We start from the raw sequence: 18,445 nt of genomic DNA, 5'->3' as shown, positions 1-18,445 counted from the left end.
ATTGTTTCCTTCGCCGTGCAGAAGCATTTTATATCGATGAGGTCCCAGTAGTTCATTTGTGCTTTTGTTTCCCTTGCCTCCGGAGACGTGTCTAGAAAGAAATGGCTGTACTTGATGTCAATGAGGTTTTCTATTTTCTCCTCTAGGATTTAAACAAAAATTTTTTTAATGTTTATTTATTTTTGAGAGAGACAGACACAGAATGCGAGTGGGTTAGGGGCAGAGAGAGAGGGAGACACAGTATCCGAAGCAGGCTCCAGGCTCCGAGCTGTCAGCACAGAGCCCGAATCGGGGCTTGAACTCATGAGCTATGAGATCATGACCTGAGCCAAAGCCGGACGCTCAACTGACTGAGCCACCCAGGCACCCCTCTCTTCTAGGATTTTTATACCTTCCTGTCTCACGTTTAGGTCTTTCATCCATTTTTTAAAATTTATTTTGAGTGAGAGAAAGAGAGAGTGGGGGGGGGAGAGAGAGAGAGAGAGGGAGAGAGAGGGAGAGAGAGGGAGGGAGGGAGGAAGGGAGAGAGGTAGGGAGAGAGAGAATCCCTAGCAGGCTCCACGCTGTCAGTGCAGAGCCTGATGTGGGGCTCGATCGTGAGATCATGACCTGAGCCGAAATCAAGAGTCAGATGCTTAACAGACTGAGCCCCCCGGGCGCCCCTTCCATCCGCTCTGAGTTTATTTTCGTGCGCAGTGTAAGAACGCAGTCCGGGTTCATGGTGCACGTTGCTGTCCCGTTTCTTCAACCCCGCTTGCAGAAGAGACCGTCTTTTTCCCACTGGCCACTCTCTCCTGCTTTGCTGAAGGTGAGTTGACCATGTGACTGTGGGTCCATTTCCGGGTTTTCTGGTCTGTTCTGCTTGGATCACTGCTGCTCTCATGGGACTTGGCAGCTGGGACTGAGGCCTCCCGCTTTGCTCCTCCTTCTCAGGGCCTGCTTGGGCTATCCAGGCTCTTCACAGTTCCACACGAATTTGAGAATTATTAGTTTTCATTTTCTTGATTTCTGATCTCACCTTTATTACTTCCTTGCCTCCACCTCCTTTAGGTTTAATTTGCTCTTTTTCTAGTGCTTTCTTTTTCAGCACTAGCTAAACTAGTGCTTTCTAGTTTCTAGAAAACATTAGATCGTTATTTTTAGACCTTCCTTCTTTTCTGACACAGACATTTGACGCTACTGACTTCCTTCCACACACACCTGCACGTTAAAGACGTGGCTGCGCTACACGTTCGCTGCCTTCGTTTTAAAACATTTCGTACTTTCTCTTGTGATTTTGTCTTTGACCTATGGGTAATTTAGAAAGGTGTTAACTTCCCAACACTTGGGGATCTTCCAGATTTTTAAGTTTATTTTGAGAGCATGTGTGTGCGAGTGGGGAGAGGGAGGGAGGGAGGGAGGGAGGGAGGGAGAGAGAGAGAGAGAGAGAGAGAGAGAGAATCCCTAGCAGGCCCCACACCATCAGCACAGAGCCCAACACGGGGCTTGATCCCAAGAACCACAAGTGCATGACCCGAGCCCAAATCACGAGTCAGACGCTCAACTGACTGAGCCACCCAGGCGCCCTCCACGTATCTTTGTAAAGAGGCCCACACTTGCTGCCACGTGCTGAGGAAACACACGACACACTCCGCCGTCGGAGTCTTCAAGGACTAACGGCACACTGCACGAGCCGGTCGGGCGACCGTTTACAGTTTCTAGATCCACGCTGTTGTCTGCTTGGCCCCCGGGTGCCTCAGCTTCTGCTCCCGCTCGGTCTCAGCGCCCACGTTGGAAGCCACGTCCTCACGAGCCTGGCGCTCCTCCGGCACCTGCTGTCAGCGCGGCCGCGGGGCCTTTCTGCTCACAGCGCCGCACGTGCACCTGTCCCCATCAAGACATCTCTCCACCCCACGAGGGGCTCGCGACCCCGAGATCGAGAGGCGCGTGCCCCAGCAGCCGGACCGGCGGGTGCCTCTCCCCGTCTCTCAGCGCCCGACCTACGTGCACACCGAAGGCGCCCCTGCAAGCGGCCTGGCACGAGGCGTTGTCTCCAGAACTGGTGTCCAGTCGCCCTGCATCCGTGAGGGCGACGCTGACCCGGTGGCCCTCCCGTTTCCGTCGTCCACGTGCAGTTTTCCTGCCCTCCCCCGCTTCCTGCTTTCTTTTCAGTCAAGTCATTTTTTAAGGTTCTGTTTTATGTCCTCTGTTGGGTTTTATCTCCTTTTTCTTTCCGGTGGCTGCTCCAGGGAATGAAGACACGCACCCTTCGATGACAAAGTCTGCCGTGGACCGGTGACGCTTGGTGCACTGGAGCCTGTAACGGCGGGGCACTCCCCCCACTCAACACCCACGGGTGTGCTGAGCGCGAGGAGTTCAACGGCAAAACCCCTGACGAATCGACGAATCACGGACTATCTGCTGTAACAAAACACCGGGCGTCCTGCTGAGAAGCTCTGTGATACAACGTGGCCAAATATCCCCATGATTTGTACTCTTCAAAAAATTCAACGCAACCGTATCCTAACGTCCAAACACTCAGTAACAGGAACCGGGGTTCCTCGGACGAACAGCCGACCCCGGTGCTGGGGCAGGGAAAGCACCAGCTAAGCCCGGAGTACCTTGTGCCAAAAAGCAACAGAGTGCTTGGAGAACCGCGGGGCCAAATGTGAGACGGTGTCACGGTCACGTTAGTCCTGGCACAACAGACGGAAACAGATTAGTGCACAACAGACGGAAAAGCAAACCCCGAGCCCCAAAGACCACAGTGGCACCGAAACTAAGGGTGTGTGTGCCTTCTTTAGAGAAGGAAAGACAGAATCCGAAAGCCAGCGTTTTGCCATTACCGATGTCAGAACCAACTCCACACCGGGGATGCCGAGGCCAGTGAGAGGAGAGTGGCTATCAGCGGGACGTCTGTGCTGTCACACTCCCACCGCCAGGTCGCCTGCAGGGGCCCACCACCTTACCCAGTCACGACCCCCTGCGTGGGGCACGCAGCCTCGACCAAGCCATCCGACAGCCATCACTGAGGATGTGACAGCGGGGTGTGATGTGCACGGAGGTCCCACACCACCTGTGTAGTACTCTTGCCAAAATGTTCATCATGGACCCCTCCACGAGGACACAGTAAGACAAGTCCAACCCTCCACAGTACGCTTGGCCCTGGAGTTGTCACAGAATACACGCAAAGGAGGGGGGAGGCAGGAGGGGGACAGCCACACAGAAAAACGTGGGCCCTATAAAAAGCTTCTGCACAGCAAAGGAAACAACCAACAAAACTAAAAGGCAACCAACGGAATGGGAAAAGATATTTGCAAGTGACATATCGAACAAAGGGCGAGTATCCAAAATCTATAATGCGCTCACCAAACTCCACACCCGAAAAACAAATAACCCAGTGAAGAAATGGGCAGAAAACATGAATAGACACTTGTCTAAAGAAGACATCCAGATGGCCAACAGGCACATGAAAAGATGCTCAACGTCGCTCCTTATCAGGGAAATACAAATCAAAACCACACTCAGATATCACCTCACGCCAGTCAGAGTGGCCAAAATGAACAAATCAGGAGACTATAGATGCTGGCGAGGATGTGGAAGAAATGGGAACCCTCTTGCACTGTTGGTGGGAATGCAAATTGGTGCAGCCACTCTGGAAAACAGTGTGGAGGTTCCTCAAAAAATTGAAAATAGACCTACCCTAGGACCCAGCAGTAGCACTGCTAGTAATTTACCCAAGGGATACAGGAATACTGATGCATAGGGGCACTTGTACCCCAATGTTTATAGCAGCACTTTCAACGGTAGCCAAATTATGGAAAGAGCCTAAATGTCCATCAACTGATGAATGGATAAAGAAATTGTGGTTTATATACACAATGGAGAACTACGTGGCAATGAGAAAGAACGAAATCTGGTCCTTTGTAGCAACGTGGATGGAACTGGAGAGTGTGATGCTAAGTGAAATAAGCCATACAGAGAAAGACAGATACCATGTGTTTGCACCCTTATGTGGATCTTGTGAAACTTAGCAGAAGACCATGGGGGAGGGGAAGGGAAAAAGAAGAGGTTAGAGTGGGAGAGAGCCAAAGCATAAGAGACTCTTAAAAACTGAGAACAAACTGGGGGTTGATGGGGGGTGGGAGGGTGGGGAGGGTGGGTGATGGGTATTGAGGAGGGCACCTTTTGGGATGAGCACTGGGTGTTGTATGGAAACCAATTTGACAATAAACTTCATATATTGAAAAAAAATAAAATAAAAAATAAAAAAAATAAAAACTGTAAAAAAAAAAAAAAAAGAAAAAGAAAAACGTGGGCCCTGCTGAATCAAGCTGGCAGTTACATGCGTATGGATATTCATTGTACGTTTGTTTTGTTTTGTTTTTTTTTTTTAAATAAAATTTGTTTTGAGACGGAGGAACAGAGAGAGGAAAGAGAGAGAATCCCAAGCAGGCTCCTCCCTGTCAGTGCATGGGGCTCAAACTCACGAACCAGGAGATCATGACCTGAGCAGAGATCAAGAGTCAGATGCTCAACCAATGGAGCCACCCAGGCGCCCCCGCTGTATGGTTTTTAAGGAGGAAGTCTAAGACTATCTATTAAAAAACCGGGACGCCTGGGTGGCTCAGTCAGTTAAGCGTCCAACTCTCGGTTTCAATTCAGGTCATGATCTCACAGTTTGAGTTTGAGCCCCACATCAGGCTCTGCGCTGACGGTGTGGAGCCTGCTTGGGATTCTCTCTCTCCCTCTCAAAAATAAATAAACTTAAAAAAAAAAAAAAGACTGCCTATTGAAAATTTAATTAAAATTTTAAGGCCAGGAGTCAGTGAAAGCGGCACTCAGTGATCAGCTTGTAGCCACCATCCTTCAGCTGTGGGGGCGGCACCGTCCCCTGGGCCTGGCTGACCGGACAGGGTTAAGGCAGCCCCGGCTCGCTGGGGAATCAGCCACCTGCCACCATGCACGGCACCGGCCCCGCAGCTGCTCTGCGCACAGGCTGGAGGGGACGCCATCCAGCTGTGGCGCTGACACGCCCGGGGCACGGGGCACATCAGGCCCTCTGCGGGGCCCGAGGCACGGCTTCCCACCCCCTGGGGTCAGGCCCGGGCGCGGAGCCTCACTTGTTCTGTACGACTCGTTAAAGCTGCAGCGAGCACACGAGGTCTCAGGATTCTGCATAAAACCAGCGCCTTCTCCCGAGATCGCTCATTTAACGTGAAGGTTAATTTGAGGGCAGAGCAAGAAAGCAACTGCCAGGAGAGATCTTCTGTTACGAGGAATTAACCCGAGACCGTCTATTTGCCCTTTGCGTCCACCAAGGGGGACGATGGATTCCACGTGTTCAGGGAGCACCCGCGGAAATGCCCTCCCACTGTCGCCACACCGCCCCGGTGCTCCCGGCGGGACGAAGCGGCAGCCGCAAGTGCACGGAGCGGGCGTGCCCGAGCCCGCCTGCCGAACCCCGCGAGCCCTGCAGCTCCTTGGCTGACTGCCGTCTGAAGGGCAAGAGATCACGTCTCACCAGGGAACGGAGAGGTCACGTAACCCGCCACACGGCAGGGACAGGTTTCCGGTAGAAACGTCGTTTCGGACCCGCGGCCGCTGCAGGTACCGTCAAGAAGGGCGGGAGCAGGTGACCGCCGGGCTCTCGACACCTGCCACTCGGCTCTGCGGTCGGGGAGGTTCAGGGACCCCGCGTGTCTGGACTCACACACCCGCGGCAGCAGGTAGGGAACCTGCCCCGCCCCCTCTGGGCCCCTCCGTGTCAGGCGTGCTGCTCCCCGCCCAGCTGGCGGAGCCGGGGCTGCGGACTCCCGCACAGGGACACGCCAGTGAGGCCGCTCCCTTCCAGGGAGGACGGAAACAAAGAGGCTGAGTGACGCAAAACGGTCAGCGGGCAGCACCCCGGCTGGACGGGAGGACTCAGCACGCTCTGGCCTGTCCACCGCGTGCCCCAGGGAGGCACAGATGGCCTGGACGTGTCCTTCAAGGAACGCAGGGGCTTTCCGTGTGGGGCCTTAGAGTCCCTCCCCAGGAGGGGCAGCTGGGGACGCTGGCTGGTTGGGACAGAGGCCCCGGGGCCAGGCGTGGTGGCTGAGGGGTCGACGCTCAGGAACACCGGCCCACGGCCACCTGCTCCCTGGGTGGCAGCAGGCTTTCCCTCACTTCCCTTGTCCAGTGTCCCCACACTCCCTTCCCTGTCAGCAGGGCGCGTGTGGGGCCCGCAGCGGCTACATGTGGGGGCCCGGCACGACGGAGCCGCCTGCGCTCGGAGTCCTGGAGTAAGGAGAACACCGGAAGGGCTCAGTGTCCGAGGGACAGCTGCCGGGTGCCCCCAGCCCCACCTCCGAGCGTGTGCCCCATCTGCACACTTCCTGTACACGCTCTGTGAGCTCACAGACCCCCACCTGGACCGGGTCCGCTTCCGGCTGACGCCCGGACTGTTACTCATCCGGTAGGCGGTGGGGACGCTCCTCTCTTCCCTCCGTCTCTCAGGAGAGTGCGCTCTTCTCCGAGGGGACCGGGACCGGGACCTGCGCAGAGGAAGACAAGGCGTTTTGCTCTGCTGTCTGTCTGGCCAGCACCCCATCTGTCCTTCTGGGCCCCCCTCACCCGGCCTTACCACTCTCCCGACGTGGAACCGGATCAGACTCTGAGGTGGAGTCAGACTCTGCTCCCCCGTCCGGGACACCTGTCACACCGATGCTGAACTTAACCAGCGTGCAACACTCCTGCGGCTGGAGTATGTGCTGCGGGTGCCCACGGTCAGCAGCCCCGATCCTCCCCGACCCCAGATCGGACCAGGTGATTTACGGCTGACTCAGGCCTGCGGCGTCTCGGCCTTCCCCTGGCCTTTGCGCATCCTCCCTCCCTCAGCAATTTTCAGCTCACTGACATCTCTATCAGAAGGACGTAAGAAAAGCAGTGACATCCAAGCGAGTTGTTTCTGTGTGTCCTGAGTGCTGGCAATGGGAAGAAGCCAGAGCGCCACAAAACTAGAGCCTGGAAGCGTCTCCCGTCCGCAATGGCCGTCCGGCCCCTCAGCGCGAACCAAGGACAGGCCGTGGCGGCTCAATCCAGAACCTGCCGCCTCTCGTGGGGATTCGGGTGGACGATCTATGAGATCTAAGTCTATGAGATTCTCTGGATGCAAAACCACCTGTTAAAATATGTTATTCTTCCTCTCTGTGTGCCTGGAGAGACGCTCGCTCTGTCCGTGCAGCGACGCGGGCCGCACACGGCAGCCAGGCCCGCGGGCGGCGACAGCTCGCCACTCGACGAGACCCTCGCGCGCTGGGGGCCAAGGCCCCCCGAGGGGGGTCCCGTGATGATGGGTTTTGGACTCTTGTTTTAGTGTTTGTTCCTTCAGTGAAATTACCGTTTCAGGGAGACGTATAGTGAGCAGAAACCTGGACCAAAAAACCCCGTTTCTTTTTGTTCTGTTTCTATGACAACCCAGTCAAAAATAATACGAGGAGCGGTTTGATTTTGCCATAAAGGATTCCACACAGAATCAATTTAATTGCACTAAAACCTCCCAAATAACACACGCTGTCGTTCTAAAGATCAGTTCATCGTCACATCCCACCCTCCGGCATCACAGAGAAAACCCTGAGCCGTTCGTGAAAAATACCCGCCACGGAGTGAGCCTGCTCCAGGTACGCGGTCACGGGCTCGGGCTCACCTCCAGCTCACGAAACAGTGTTGGTGTTTTTTGCAGACCCGTCCCAAGATCTGTATGTGACCATTACAACGGGGAGGTCAGTCAGACACCCTGATATTTTACCAGATTTTCCCTCGAGAGTCCCGGGCCTGGGCTCCGCGCGCACCGCGTCCGCGGAGGCCGGGGAACCGCGACACGGAGACACACGCTTCTCCTTCAGAACGAGAGGTGCCGGGCAGGGCGGCACCAGAGCCCCGGGGAAGGCTCCAGAACAGACCCGAAAATCAGGAAGAGCGAGGGAGTGCGCACGGCCCGCAAGCCCGGAGCGCTGACACAGGGCCACGCCGCAGACCACTGGGATCAGGTGGCCGTCACCGGCAGCCCTGAAGTTATCTGGGAAAGAGGCCCGTCCGGCACCGGGGCGGTCCGCTCCATCAGATAACACTTGGATTTTATTTTAACTAAAGAAGCGCTGACACTTTTATTCTGTCCAGCAGGCGGGCCACGTTGCTACCACAACACGTGCAGGAAGCAGACCCCGCGTGGGCAGCTCGGGCACCGTGTCCGGGGCAATCACAAGGGCCTCACACACGAAGGCAGAGCAAACCCTGCTCCCGAAACCTTGCTTCCTCCCCACGGCAGCCCGCCCCGCTACCAGGGCCCGCACGGACCGGCCGGAGCAGCGCAGGTCCTGGCCGGGCAGCACCCTGGGCTTCTCCCCGCCTGCGGCGCCCCCTAGGTCTGGGTCTGCGCCTCGGAAGGAGAGCGGCCGGCCAATGGCTGGCTGGCACCAGCTCGCGCAGCGTCAGCCACGGGTACCTTATGCGGAGGCGGGACGTGAAACTCATTACCATCGCTGGTTTGCTTTGCACTTTACCACGGGGAACACGGTAAGGAATTACAAATTTGGCCCCAATTTGGCGGGCTAGAGTTGGTTTTCAATGTTAAATATGACTTAGAAAATGTCGTTTTCATCCCCAGCTCCTCCCCAAGCAGAAGCCCTGAGGCTGCGAGCAGCCGTGTGGACCCAGCACCCGATACCTCGAAATGGCGAGGCCCAGACCTCTGCCTGGAGCCCCCATTCAGAAGCCACATACAGACTGACTTACCAAAAACAAACACCAGAGGTGATCTTATCGAAATTTCTCAAGATGACCTTAATTTCAGTCTTACAAGATTATAGTTTAAAAATACCTGCAATCCCTACCAAAGTAACACCAGCATTCTTCACACAGCTAGAACCAACCTAAAATTTGTACGGAACCAGAAAAGACCCCGAATTAGCCAAAGCAATCTTGAGAAAGAAAACCACAGCAGGAGGCATCACAATCCCAGACTTCAAGCTGTATTACAAAGCTGTCATCATCAAGACAGTGTGGTACTGGCACAAGAAGAGACACTCAGATCAATGGAACAGAGTAGAGAACCCAGAAATGGACCCACAAACATATGGCCAACTAATCTCTGACAAAGCAGGAAAGAACGTCTTGGGGCGACTGGGTGGCTCAGTCGGTTAAGCGTCCGACTTCGGCTCAGGTCACGATCTCGCGGTCCGTGGGTTCGAGCCCCGCGTCGGGCTCTGGGCTGATGGCTCAGAGCCTGGAGCCTGCTTCAGATTCTGTGTCTCCCTCTCTCTCTGCCCCTCCCCCGTTCATGCTCTGTCTCTCTCTGTCCCAAAAATAAATAAACGTTAAAAAAAAATTAAAAAAAAAAAAAGGAATAAAGACAGTCTCTTCAGCAAGTGGTGCTGGGAAAACGGGACAGCGACATGCACAAGAATGAACCTGGACCACTTTCTTATACCTACACAAAAATAAACTCAGAATGGATGAAAGACCCAAATGTAAAACAGGAAGCCATCAAAATCCTCGAGGAGAAACCAGGCAAAAACCTCTTTCACCTCAGCTGCAGCAACTTCTTACTTAACACGTCTCCGGAGGCAAGGGAAACAAAAGTAAAAATGAACTACTGGGACCTCATCAAAATAAAAAGCTTCTGCACAGCGAAGGAAACAATCAGCAAAACTAAAAGGCAACTGACAGAATGGGAGAAGATATTTGCAAACGACATTATCAGATAAAGGGTTAGTATCCAAAATCTACAAAGAACTTATCAAACACAACACCCAAAAACCAAATAATTCAGTGAAGAAATAGGCAAAAGACACGAATAGACACTTCTCCAAAGAAGACATCCAGATGGCCAACCGACACATGAAAAAATGCTCAACGTCACTCATCATCTGGGAAATACAAATCAAAACCACCATGAAATACCACCTCACACCTGTCAGAATGGCTAACGTTAACAACTCAGGCAAAAACACATGTTGGCGAGGATGCGGCGAAAGAGGATCTCTTTTGCACTGCTGGTGGGAACGCCAGCTGGTGCGGCCACTCTGGAAAACAGTATGGAGGTTCCTCAAAAAGCTAAAAATAGAACTACTCTACAGCCCAGCAATTGCACTACTAGGCATTTATCCACGGGATACAGGTGTGCTGTTTCAAAGGGACACATGCCTCCCCACGTTTACAGCAGCACTATCGACAACCGCCAAAGTATGGAAAGAGCCCAAATGTCCGTCGACGGATGAATGGATAAAGAAGATGTGGTATATATACACAATGGAGTATTACTCGGCAATCAAAAAGAATGAAATCTTGCCATTTGCAACTACGTGGATGGAAATGAAGAGTATTATGCTAAGTGAAATTAGTCAGAGAAAGACAAATATCATACGACTTCACTCACACGAGGAATTTAAGAGACAAAACAGATGAACATAAGGGAAGGGAAGCAAAAATAATATAAAAACAGGGAGGGGACAAAACATAAGAGACTCTTCAACATGGAGAACAAACAGAGGGTTGCTGGAGGGTTGTGGGAGGGGGGAAGGGCTAAACGGGTAAGGGGCCCTAAGGAATCTACTCCCGAAATCATTGTTGCACTATATGCTAAATATCCTGGATGTGGGGCGCCTGGGTGGCGCAGTTGGTTAAGTGTCCGACATCAGCCAGGTCACGATCTCGCGGTCCGTGAGTTCGAGCCCCGCGTCGGGCTCTGGGCCGATGGCTCGGAGCCTGGAGCCTGTTTCCGATTCTGTGTCTCCCTCTCTCTCTGCCCCTCCCCCGTTCATGCTCTGTCTCTCTCTGTCCCCAAAATAAATTAAAAAAAAAGTTGAAAAAAAAAATTAAAAAAAAAAATACCCTGGATGTAAATTAAAAAGAAAAAACTAATTAAAAAAACAAAACAAAAAAAATAAAAAAAAATTACCAACAAAAAAAATACCTAAGCTATTAAAGCCGAATCTTATTTTTAGGCAATAAATAAAGCACATGAGTACTTCTTCATTCCACTTAAGGCAGAGAACCTAACGTGATATAAAAATAAAAAACAGAAGAAAAATCTTATACTTCAATAAGTTATGATTTAACATTTTTTTTTAAATTTATTTTTGAGAGAGAGCACGAGCGGAGAAAGGGCAGAGAGAGGGAGACCCAGAATCCAAAGCAGGCTCCAGGCTCTGAGCTGTCAGCACAGAGCCCAACACGGGGCTTGAACTCACAAACTGTGAGATCATGACCTGAGCGGAAGTCAGACTCTTAACTGACTGAGCCACCCAGGTTCCTCTAATCAATGTTGATTTAAAAGACACTAAACACCATGTTGTTGTAGTGACTGTTGCCTTCTGAGAAGCAACGTGTTGGTTTTCAAAACTGAAGATTCTTCTATGAGTGAGTGACCTCTGGGGACCCAGAATCACCTATACCTCGGACAGAATGTGTCCCTGGACCCAGGCACACAAACGTTCCCTGCGTTAACATACAGATCACTTCTGCTAGAAAAGGGCGCTGTAACCTTGACTTTCTACATCTTACGTAAAACTTCAGTCACGTGACACGTAAAAGAAAATGTTTCAACCGCAGCAGCCTACCACGAGTGGGAACACGGTGGGGCTGGCAGGAGTCGGTACGAAACAGCCATTCAAGTGTGTGCCAGCCTTAAGAAGCAAGCCTGGCGGGTCCTACGCAGACGTTATGTCTGTAATGGGTAACCCTACCTGAAAAGATGGACAGTTAAAGAAAAAATCATGACGTCTCATTAGCAACGTCAATATTCGGTTACAACTTCACTATTTTCCACATGTCAACAATTCACTGCCAAAAACACCAAGCGCGCTCGGGCCCCTGGAGGCCAGCACCAGCAAAGCCTGGACCGCGCACGGCCCGCAGCTGCCGAGAGCACACACAGGACCCCAGACCAGGGATGAGGAGTCAGTTACGTTCCGCTGTCAGAGCCCTGCAGTGAAGGACAGCCGGCCAGGAGTTTACTGGGCGCGTTCCGTTCCTGCTTGGAGGGCGGCTCATCAGAAAGAACTCTCTCGAAAAAGAAACTTTAAAATGTCTTTTGTATACATACAAATTCCTGGGGGCATCTACACACTGAAACCACGTCAGCAAAGTTGTTCGTTTTATGGAAAAAATGGCAAGGTGTGTGGGTGTCTGGGTATCTGCATGGGCGTGTGTGGTGCGTGTGCCTATACGAATATGCGTGTCTGGGGTGTGTGTGTGATGACAGAACTTCTAGAGCACTATTAAAATCGCAGACACCAAGGATCAAAATTATTTATCGTGGAGGCAAGTGCAATTTCACTGTTGATAAGTAAGTGTAAATACTTGTCAAGCCTCTGAGGTCTGGTGTGAGTAAAAATAGGGAAAGCATGTTGTTTTTAGGATATATTCAGAGGCAAATGTGCACGAGCGTACTTCGTTTTAAGCATCAAAAGAGCAGCACAGCCATCATTTCCCTGGAAAGGAAAACCAGCATCAGTTACAGCGGACAAACAAGACCCCGCCAGCCCGAGCGTCGGGCCAGAGAAAGCAAGCCAAGTCCAGTCAACACTTACTAACAGATCGCAATGTGAGACGCAGGTTTTAAAACCAGAGGTTTGCTTTCCAAACCTCCTGTAAACCACTTGAAAAACAAACGGAAAACAAGACCAAAAAAAACCCCGGCTGTACTAAACAGTAAATACTGTGACTCGTTAAGGGTCGTGTTCATATCGCGGCTTGAAATCTTATGCTTTCTCAAACACCTTGTGAAGGTGGCTTCTGGCTAAACAGTGCCTCTTGACGGGAGGTCTGGACACAAATCAGCTGAGACGTGGACGGGCACGCCCAGGCCTCCCTCCTTGCACGCACATGCAGGGGCTGCGCACAGCCCAAGCGGTCCGGATCTCTTCCATTACATTTATGCACTCGACAGGCGTTAGCATAGGAAAGTCCACGCGTTCAAACAAAAGACCCCACCCCTGTGAATTTTCACACACGAACCGATGTGCTGGGCCCGCCTCTAAGACCTGTTAACATTTAAATAAATCCATTTTTTAAAAAACTGTCAGTAGTTGATGAGCTTTGGAAATTAAACAAAAGACATCTTGAAAAGATGTCATTTGGGTTGGCAAGCTGATCCACACGTGAGCACTCACGAGGTCCGCACTCGCTCGTCTCGGCCAGGCCTGCCACTCTGGGGACGGAGGACCCACCACCCACAGCAGACCCGTGCCACGAGCACCCTGCACACCCACCTGGAGCGCCGCGCCGTCCGGTAGGCACTGGGGAGACAGTGCTTGGCTTTCGAGTGGGACCGAGGCCTGGATTTGGATGACGAGTGGTACTTGGGGGAGCGTGATCTTGTTCGAGATCGCTTTTTGTGCTTTTTCTTTTTCTTCTCTTTCTCTTCTTCTCTCGGGGGGTCTTTACTTTTGCTGGAGGGCCCTTCGGGGGGTTTGATGTCTGAAGTTGGCAGAGGTCTGCCTCCAGTCAGTAGAGGACAGGGCCCAGTACTGGTTTCCTGGGAACAAAAGAAAATCTCCAGATGTTAATAAGGAAAACAAGACACTTGTGAATGCATACTTATAAAGCTTCAACTTGGGCTTGAAATTATTCACACACGTTATTCACACCAATAATGTACTAACATCTCCTAGAGAAGACCACGTCCCTTTTTATGGCTCTAAAACGTCGCCCCAGTGTCTCCAGGGAAATGGTGGCTCTGTAAACACCAAGCGTATGAGCGACGGTCTCCCCAGATGGTCGTTCACCAGCCCCACCCGGCGGTGATGGATCTGATGACGGGAACGTTGCTCCAAGGACACTGTTTAAGAAAAGAGCTGCACTTGCTCCTTCATAAATAATTGTGACTTCACATCAACAGAGAGATTCTTGAGCCTCCAGTTATGATTAGGCTTTTATGAATCTCTACACCAGTCTGAAAATAATTTTTAAAGAAGATCTGAATGAAAAGACATCCCTTTGATTCAAAGAACTCTGTAAAAAGAAAAAACCCTGCCTTCTTTCCACCCTGTATCTGTGAGTTGATGGATATTAACTACACCTACTGTGGTCACGATTCTGCAACACATCTAAGCGAAGTCATCGTGCCGGAGACCTTGCACACGTGTGGTGTTGCACGCCTGTCACGGCTCGGTGACCCCGGGGAGAACAGAGTTCACACAGCAATCGTTAACCAGACAACCCCCCGGGCACAAGCCAGGCTCCTCACGTGCTGAGTTGGCACAGGACTACGCTCGACAGACTCCTGTTCACCATAAACGCCTTTATCCAAGTGAACTGACGCAGAGAGAATGCCCACTGCAAAGAACACCTGCACACAGACCGGGAGGTGGGCGATCCGTCAGCTGTGAGCCTCACCCAGGGTAATGCCATCTCTAGGAATTTCTTCTGAAGAGCACCCACCCAAGTGTGCAAGATGCACGCCCGAGGCCCCATGTCACGGCACTCTGTGACGGGCGTCAGGGTCCCGGTTCCAGGTGGTGCATCTGGACAGCGGAATAGTGCTCAACCTTTAAACACGAGACGGCAATCCCACTTCCACTGACATTAGTTTGTCCACATCAAATTGTAAAATGAAGAAATGAATTTATAAAAAAAAAAATACCCATCAAAACTGGAACCCCTGAAACCTTCCTTTCCCATTGTCCTGGTGCTCGGGGGCCACCCACCCGTGGTCCCCGAGCAGGGTCACTCTCCAGTTCACTCTGAATGACCTTTACCTGCAGTCATTAAACGCTACACCTCAAGACACGCACAGAATCCTGCACCCTGAGATTTGTCACCGTGCGCCTTGCGGATTCGGGTGGGAGACTCTGGGAACAAGGCCGGGCAGGTGCTGCAGCCCAACGGGGGGGAGGGTCGGTGCAACTCTGCGACCACTCCCTTCCTCTCCTTGCGTCCCCGTGCTCTGTGGGGACAAGGCTGACCAGGACAGCGCTTCCTACTAAAGCTATCCTGCTTCCTCGGCTTGAAGAGAAAATGCAAGGCACTCATCCAAAGAGCCGCGCTCACCCCTCGGCCATTCCCGGCTCTGTCTCCCACCTGGCCTTGGGTGAGCAGAACCCGAGACGCTCGAGAACCCCCCTGCTCCCAAAGCGCCCTGCCTAAGCGGGTTCTTGCGCGTCTAGTAACTCAGGAACCGGGAGCCGCTGGGAGGAAGGCACAGACCTTGCTTGGCCCGCTCTGGTCCTCACTCCCCGTCTTCCAGGCGGCAGCGATGCCCGCATGTCTGTAAGGCTCGGCCTGTGCTGGCTCAGGGAGCCCATCTCAACACCCGACAGGAAACCACCTCCATGTCTGAGAGCCCCCGCGTCCGCTCTGGCGCTGGGCAGAATAAACGGCACTGCGAGCCGAGAACACAAGAAACCGCGCAGGACGCCAGGCAGCTCTAGAGGCCGGATGAGGGGGCTCCGCCCGGCCCCCGTGTCCTGCTGCGGGCAGGGCCTGGCTGTGCCGGCTGGTGGCACACCAGCTGCGCAGTGGGAAAACCAGCTCGGGGTGTGTTTTCAGACTCCCGATAAATTAGGGACACAAGTTGTGCAAAGGGCAAGACGGAAGCCAGGGATGGAGCTGGCAGCGGCACCCTGGGACGGCACGCAGGGCCCGTGTGACAGGCGAGTGGGCGCGGGGCCACAACCAGAATCTGTCCTTCCTGAGCCTGGGCAGGGGGCTCCCGGGGAAGCCGAGGCAGACGTTCCAGCCTGAGCCAGCAGCCTGCTCTGGGGGGACCTCCGCAGGGGACAGAGCCGCGGCACTCAGCGCTGCCCTCCAAGGAGGGGTGGGAGCACGTGGCCCTGTCGGTCACCGGGCACCAGGCCGCCAGAGACACAGGGAGGGTGCCCGGCAGCTCACGGGCTGGGTTTCTGTTTATATTCCTACTGCTGACCCGAGAACTCCTACCTCCGAGCATCGTTACTGCTTCTCTGTGATCGCGGTACCCCACTGTGCCTGAAGTTTACTGCTCCTTTTGATGCAACAGGTAATCAGGCCAACATTTTCAACATTCCTTGTAATCGACTCAGAAGATCTACTTATCCTTTTTTTTTTTTTAACTTTTTAACCTTTTTTATTTTTTTGAGACAGAGAGAGACAGAGCATGAATGGGGGAGGGTCAGAGAGAGAGGGAGACACAGAATCAGAAACAGGCTGCAGGCTGTGAGCTGTCGGCACAGAGCCCGTCGTGGGGCTCGAACTCACAGACCCCGAGATCGTGACCCGAGCCGAAGTCAGGAGATCTACTTATTCTAATAAAACGATTATCCTTCACCCTTAGTATGGGGGCCTCTGCCCAACTGAATGGAGAGGATTCACTGTGATGACCTCAGCTTACAGGTACCAACAAGAGAATATTCAGAAACCCAGTAATCAGACTTGAGAATGAAGGACTAAAAGGGTAACAAACACCACCCGCACAGTCCCTGCAGCCCACCAGCGGGTCCCAGCGCGCAAGTGCTGGGCGCAGGCTCTGTGTCAGCATGTGTCAGGGACCCCGACGAGCGGGCCACCCCCTTCAGGGGAACGTGAGCAGTGGACGCCGGCTCCCTCCGCAGCCTGGCAGCCGCTCTCATAGCCGTGCAGACACTGTGGGGGCGCCGGCCCTCTGTGCCCCCTCCCCCCTCCATCACGGATACCGGAGGAGGCTCACTTTGAGCAGGAGACAGACTAGAACGTTCCATCTCCTTGGTCATCGTGCCAGGTTGAGGGAGAAGCACACGACCCAGGTCGAGCTGTCCGGAACGTCCACGTGGGGACTGTGTGGGCTGTGCCTGGAGAGGAATCCTCGGGGCATCGCTGCCCTCACGACTCAGAGTGTGAGCCCCACTATGTCCTGCTGCTGCTGCTGAAGCCACGTGGGGGCAGCGGGGCAGGTTTCTGACATGGGCAACCACAGCAGCCACGCGATAAAACGACTAGCCGTTTAGTCCGCACTCCGCTGCAGCGGTAGGGACGCCGTCTCTGCACTGTCCCCTGCAGTTAGCCGTCAGCCACGTGTGGCTACTGAACACTTGAAATGTGGCTGACACGGTCAAGGACCTGAATTTTGAATTTTATTTGATTCCTATTAGGTTACGTTTAAATGACCACGGATGGCGAGTGGCCACCGTGCACCGTACTGGACAGCGTGTGTCTTGGAAAGTAACGGCTTCGTGCGTGATTGCCGCTCCTGGGTTAACCAGAGTCTCCGCCGCCCGGCTCACATACCTCTTGACGCCAGACCTCCCTGCTCTGCTTGCAGAAGGCACCCGGCCAGGCCGCCCTGCGCACTGCAATCAACGAGCCAACGAGCAGCCGAGGGGTGCCCACAGGTGCGCGCGGGGCTGGGGGGCTGGGGTGCCCACGGGTGCGCGCAGGGTTGCGGGAGGGGTGTGCGCGGGGCTGCGGGAGGGGTGCACGTGGGGCTGTGGGGGGGTGCCCACGGGTGCGCGCAGGGCTGCAGGAGGGGTGTGTGCGGGGCTGCGGGAGGGGTGCCCACGGGTGCGCGCAGGGCTGCGGGGGGGGGTGCCCACGGGTGTGTGCAGGGCTGCGCGCGGGGTTGCAGGAGGGGTGTGTGCGGGGCTGCAGGAGGGGTGCCCACGGGTGCGCGCAGGGCTGCGGGGGGGGGGTGCCCACGGGTGTGTGCAGGGCTGCGCGCGGGGCTGCAGGAGGGGTGTGTGCGGGGCTGCAGGAGGGGTGCCCACGGGTGCGCGCAGGGCTGCGGGGGGGGGGGTGCCCACGGGTGTGTGCAGGGCTGCGCGCGGGGCTGCGGGAGGGGTGCACGTGGGGCTGCGGGGGGGGGTGCCCATGGGTGTGTGCAGGGCTGCGGGGGGGGGTGCCCACGGGTGCGCGCAGGGTTGCGGGAGGGGTGCGCGTGGGGCTGTGGGAGGGGTGCACGTGGGGCTGTGGGGGGGTGCCCACGGGTGCGCGCAGGGCTGCAGGAGGGGTGTGTGCGGGGCTGCGGGAGGGGTGCCCACGGGTGCGCGCAGGGCTGCAGGAGGGGTGCCCACGGGTGCGCGCGGGGCAGCACCAAGCCAGCGGAGCCGTCTCGTGGGGGGTGGAACGTTAACACCCCAGCAAAAAGCACCAGAGGGCAAGCCGCCACGGGGGAGGCAGTGCACAGGCTGGTCTGAGTGGTGTCTGTGAGAAACAGAGCGAATTTCAAGAATGCCTGCCCTGCCCCGCCCTCCAGTAACCCCGGAAATGACGCGGCTCAGTCCCTGAACCACAGCGAAGTAAGCACCTGCCCGCTAAGCGGCTCAGTAGCCAGCCAGTCCCGTCCTGCCGCGGTACCACGAACTGCTCGAAACCAGACGAACTCGCATCTCCAGATAAAGCCTCACGTGTGAAACGACACTACAGTAACCATAAAACGGGACAATTCCACACACGCCTCCAGATGGCAGGCTCGGAATCGCGTCCTCTAAAACCGCACGTTGAAACCTCGGCTGTGCGTCATTCTCGCAGCGCG

General features: G+C 54.4%; 1 protein-coding gene across 4 annotated transcripts in view; it reads right to left on the bottom strand.

The window, feature by feature from the left end:
* The window catches only part of SFSWAP (splicing factor SWAP), a 69,045-nt gene that overhangs the window by 5,200 nt on the left and 45,400 nt on the right, over nt 1-18,445 (bottom strand). For 3 of the 4 annotated variants that reach the window (XM_047093173.1, XM_047093174.1, XM_047093175.1), the window contains 2 exons: nt 13,233-13,498; nt 6,390-6,515 (listed from right to left, as the gene is read on the bottom strand). In XM_047093173.1, the coding sequence (XP_046949129.1) occupies nt 6,390-6,515; nt 13,233-13,498 (392 nt within the window). Of the gene's footprint in view, nt 1-6,389; nt 6,516-6,604; nt 6,674-13,232; nt 13,499-18,445 lie in introns of those variants that run through there. The other variant, XM_047093176.1, reaches the window with a different exon arrangement.

The sequence above is a fragment of the Lynx rufus genome, unplaced genomic scaffold (assembly GCF_022079265.1).
Source record: "Lynx rufus isolate CCGP_SWC_20201006 ecotype Redwood Valley unplaced genomic scaffold, mLynRuf1.p SCAF_33, whole genome shotgun sequence".
NCBI classification, from domain to species: Eukaryota; Metazoa; Chordata; class Mammalia; order Carnivora; family Felidae; genus Lynx; species Lynx rufus.
The sequence above is the reverse complement of the archived record's forward strand: the minus strand, read 5'-3'. Positions and strand labels throughout refer to the sequence as shown.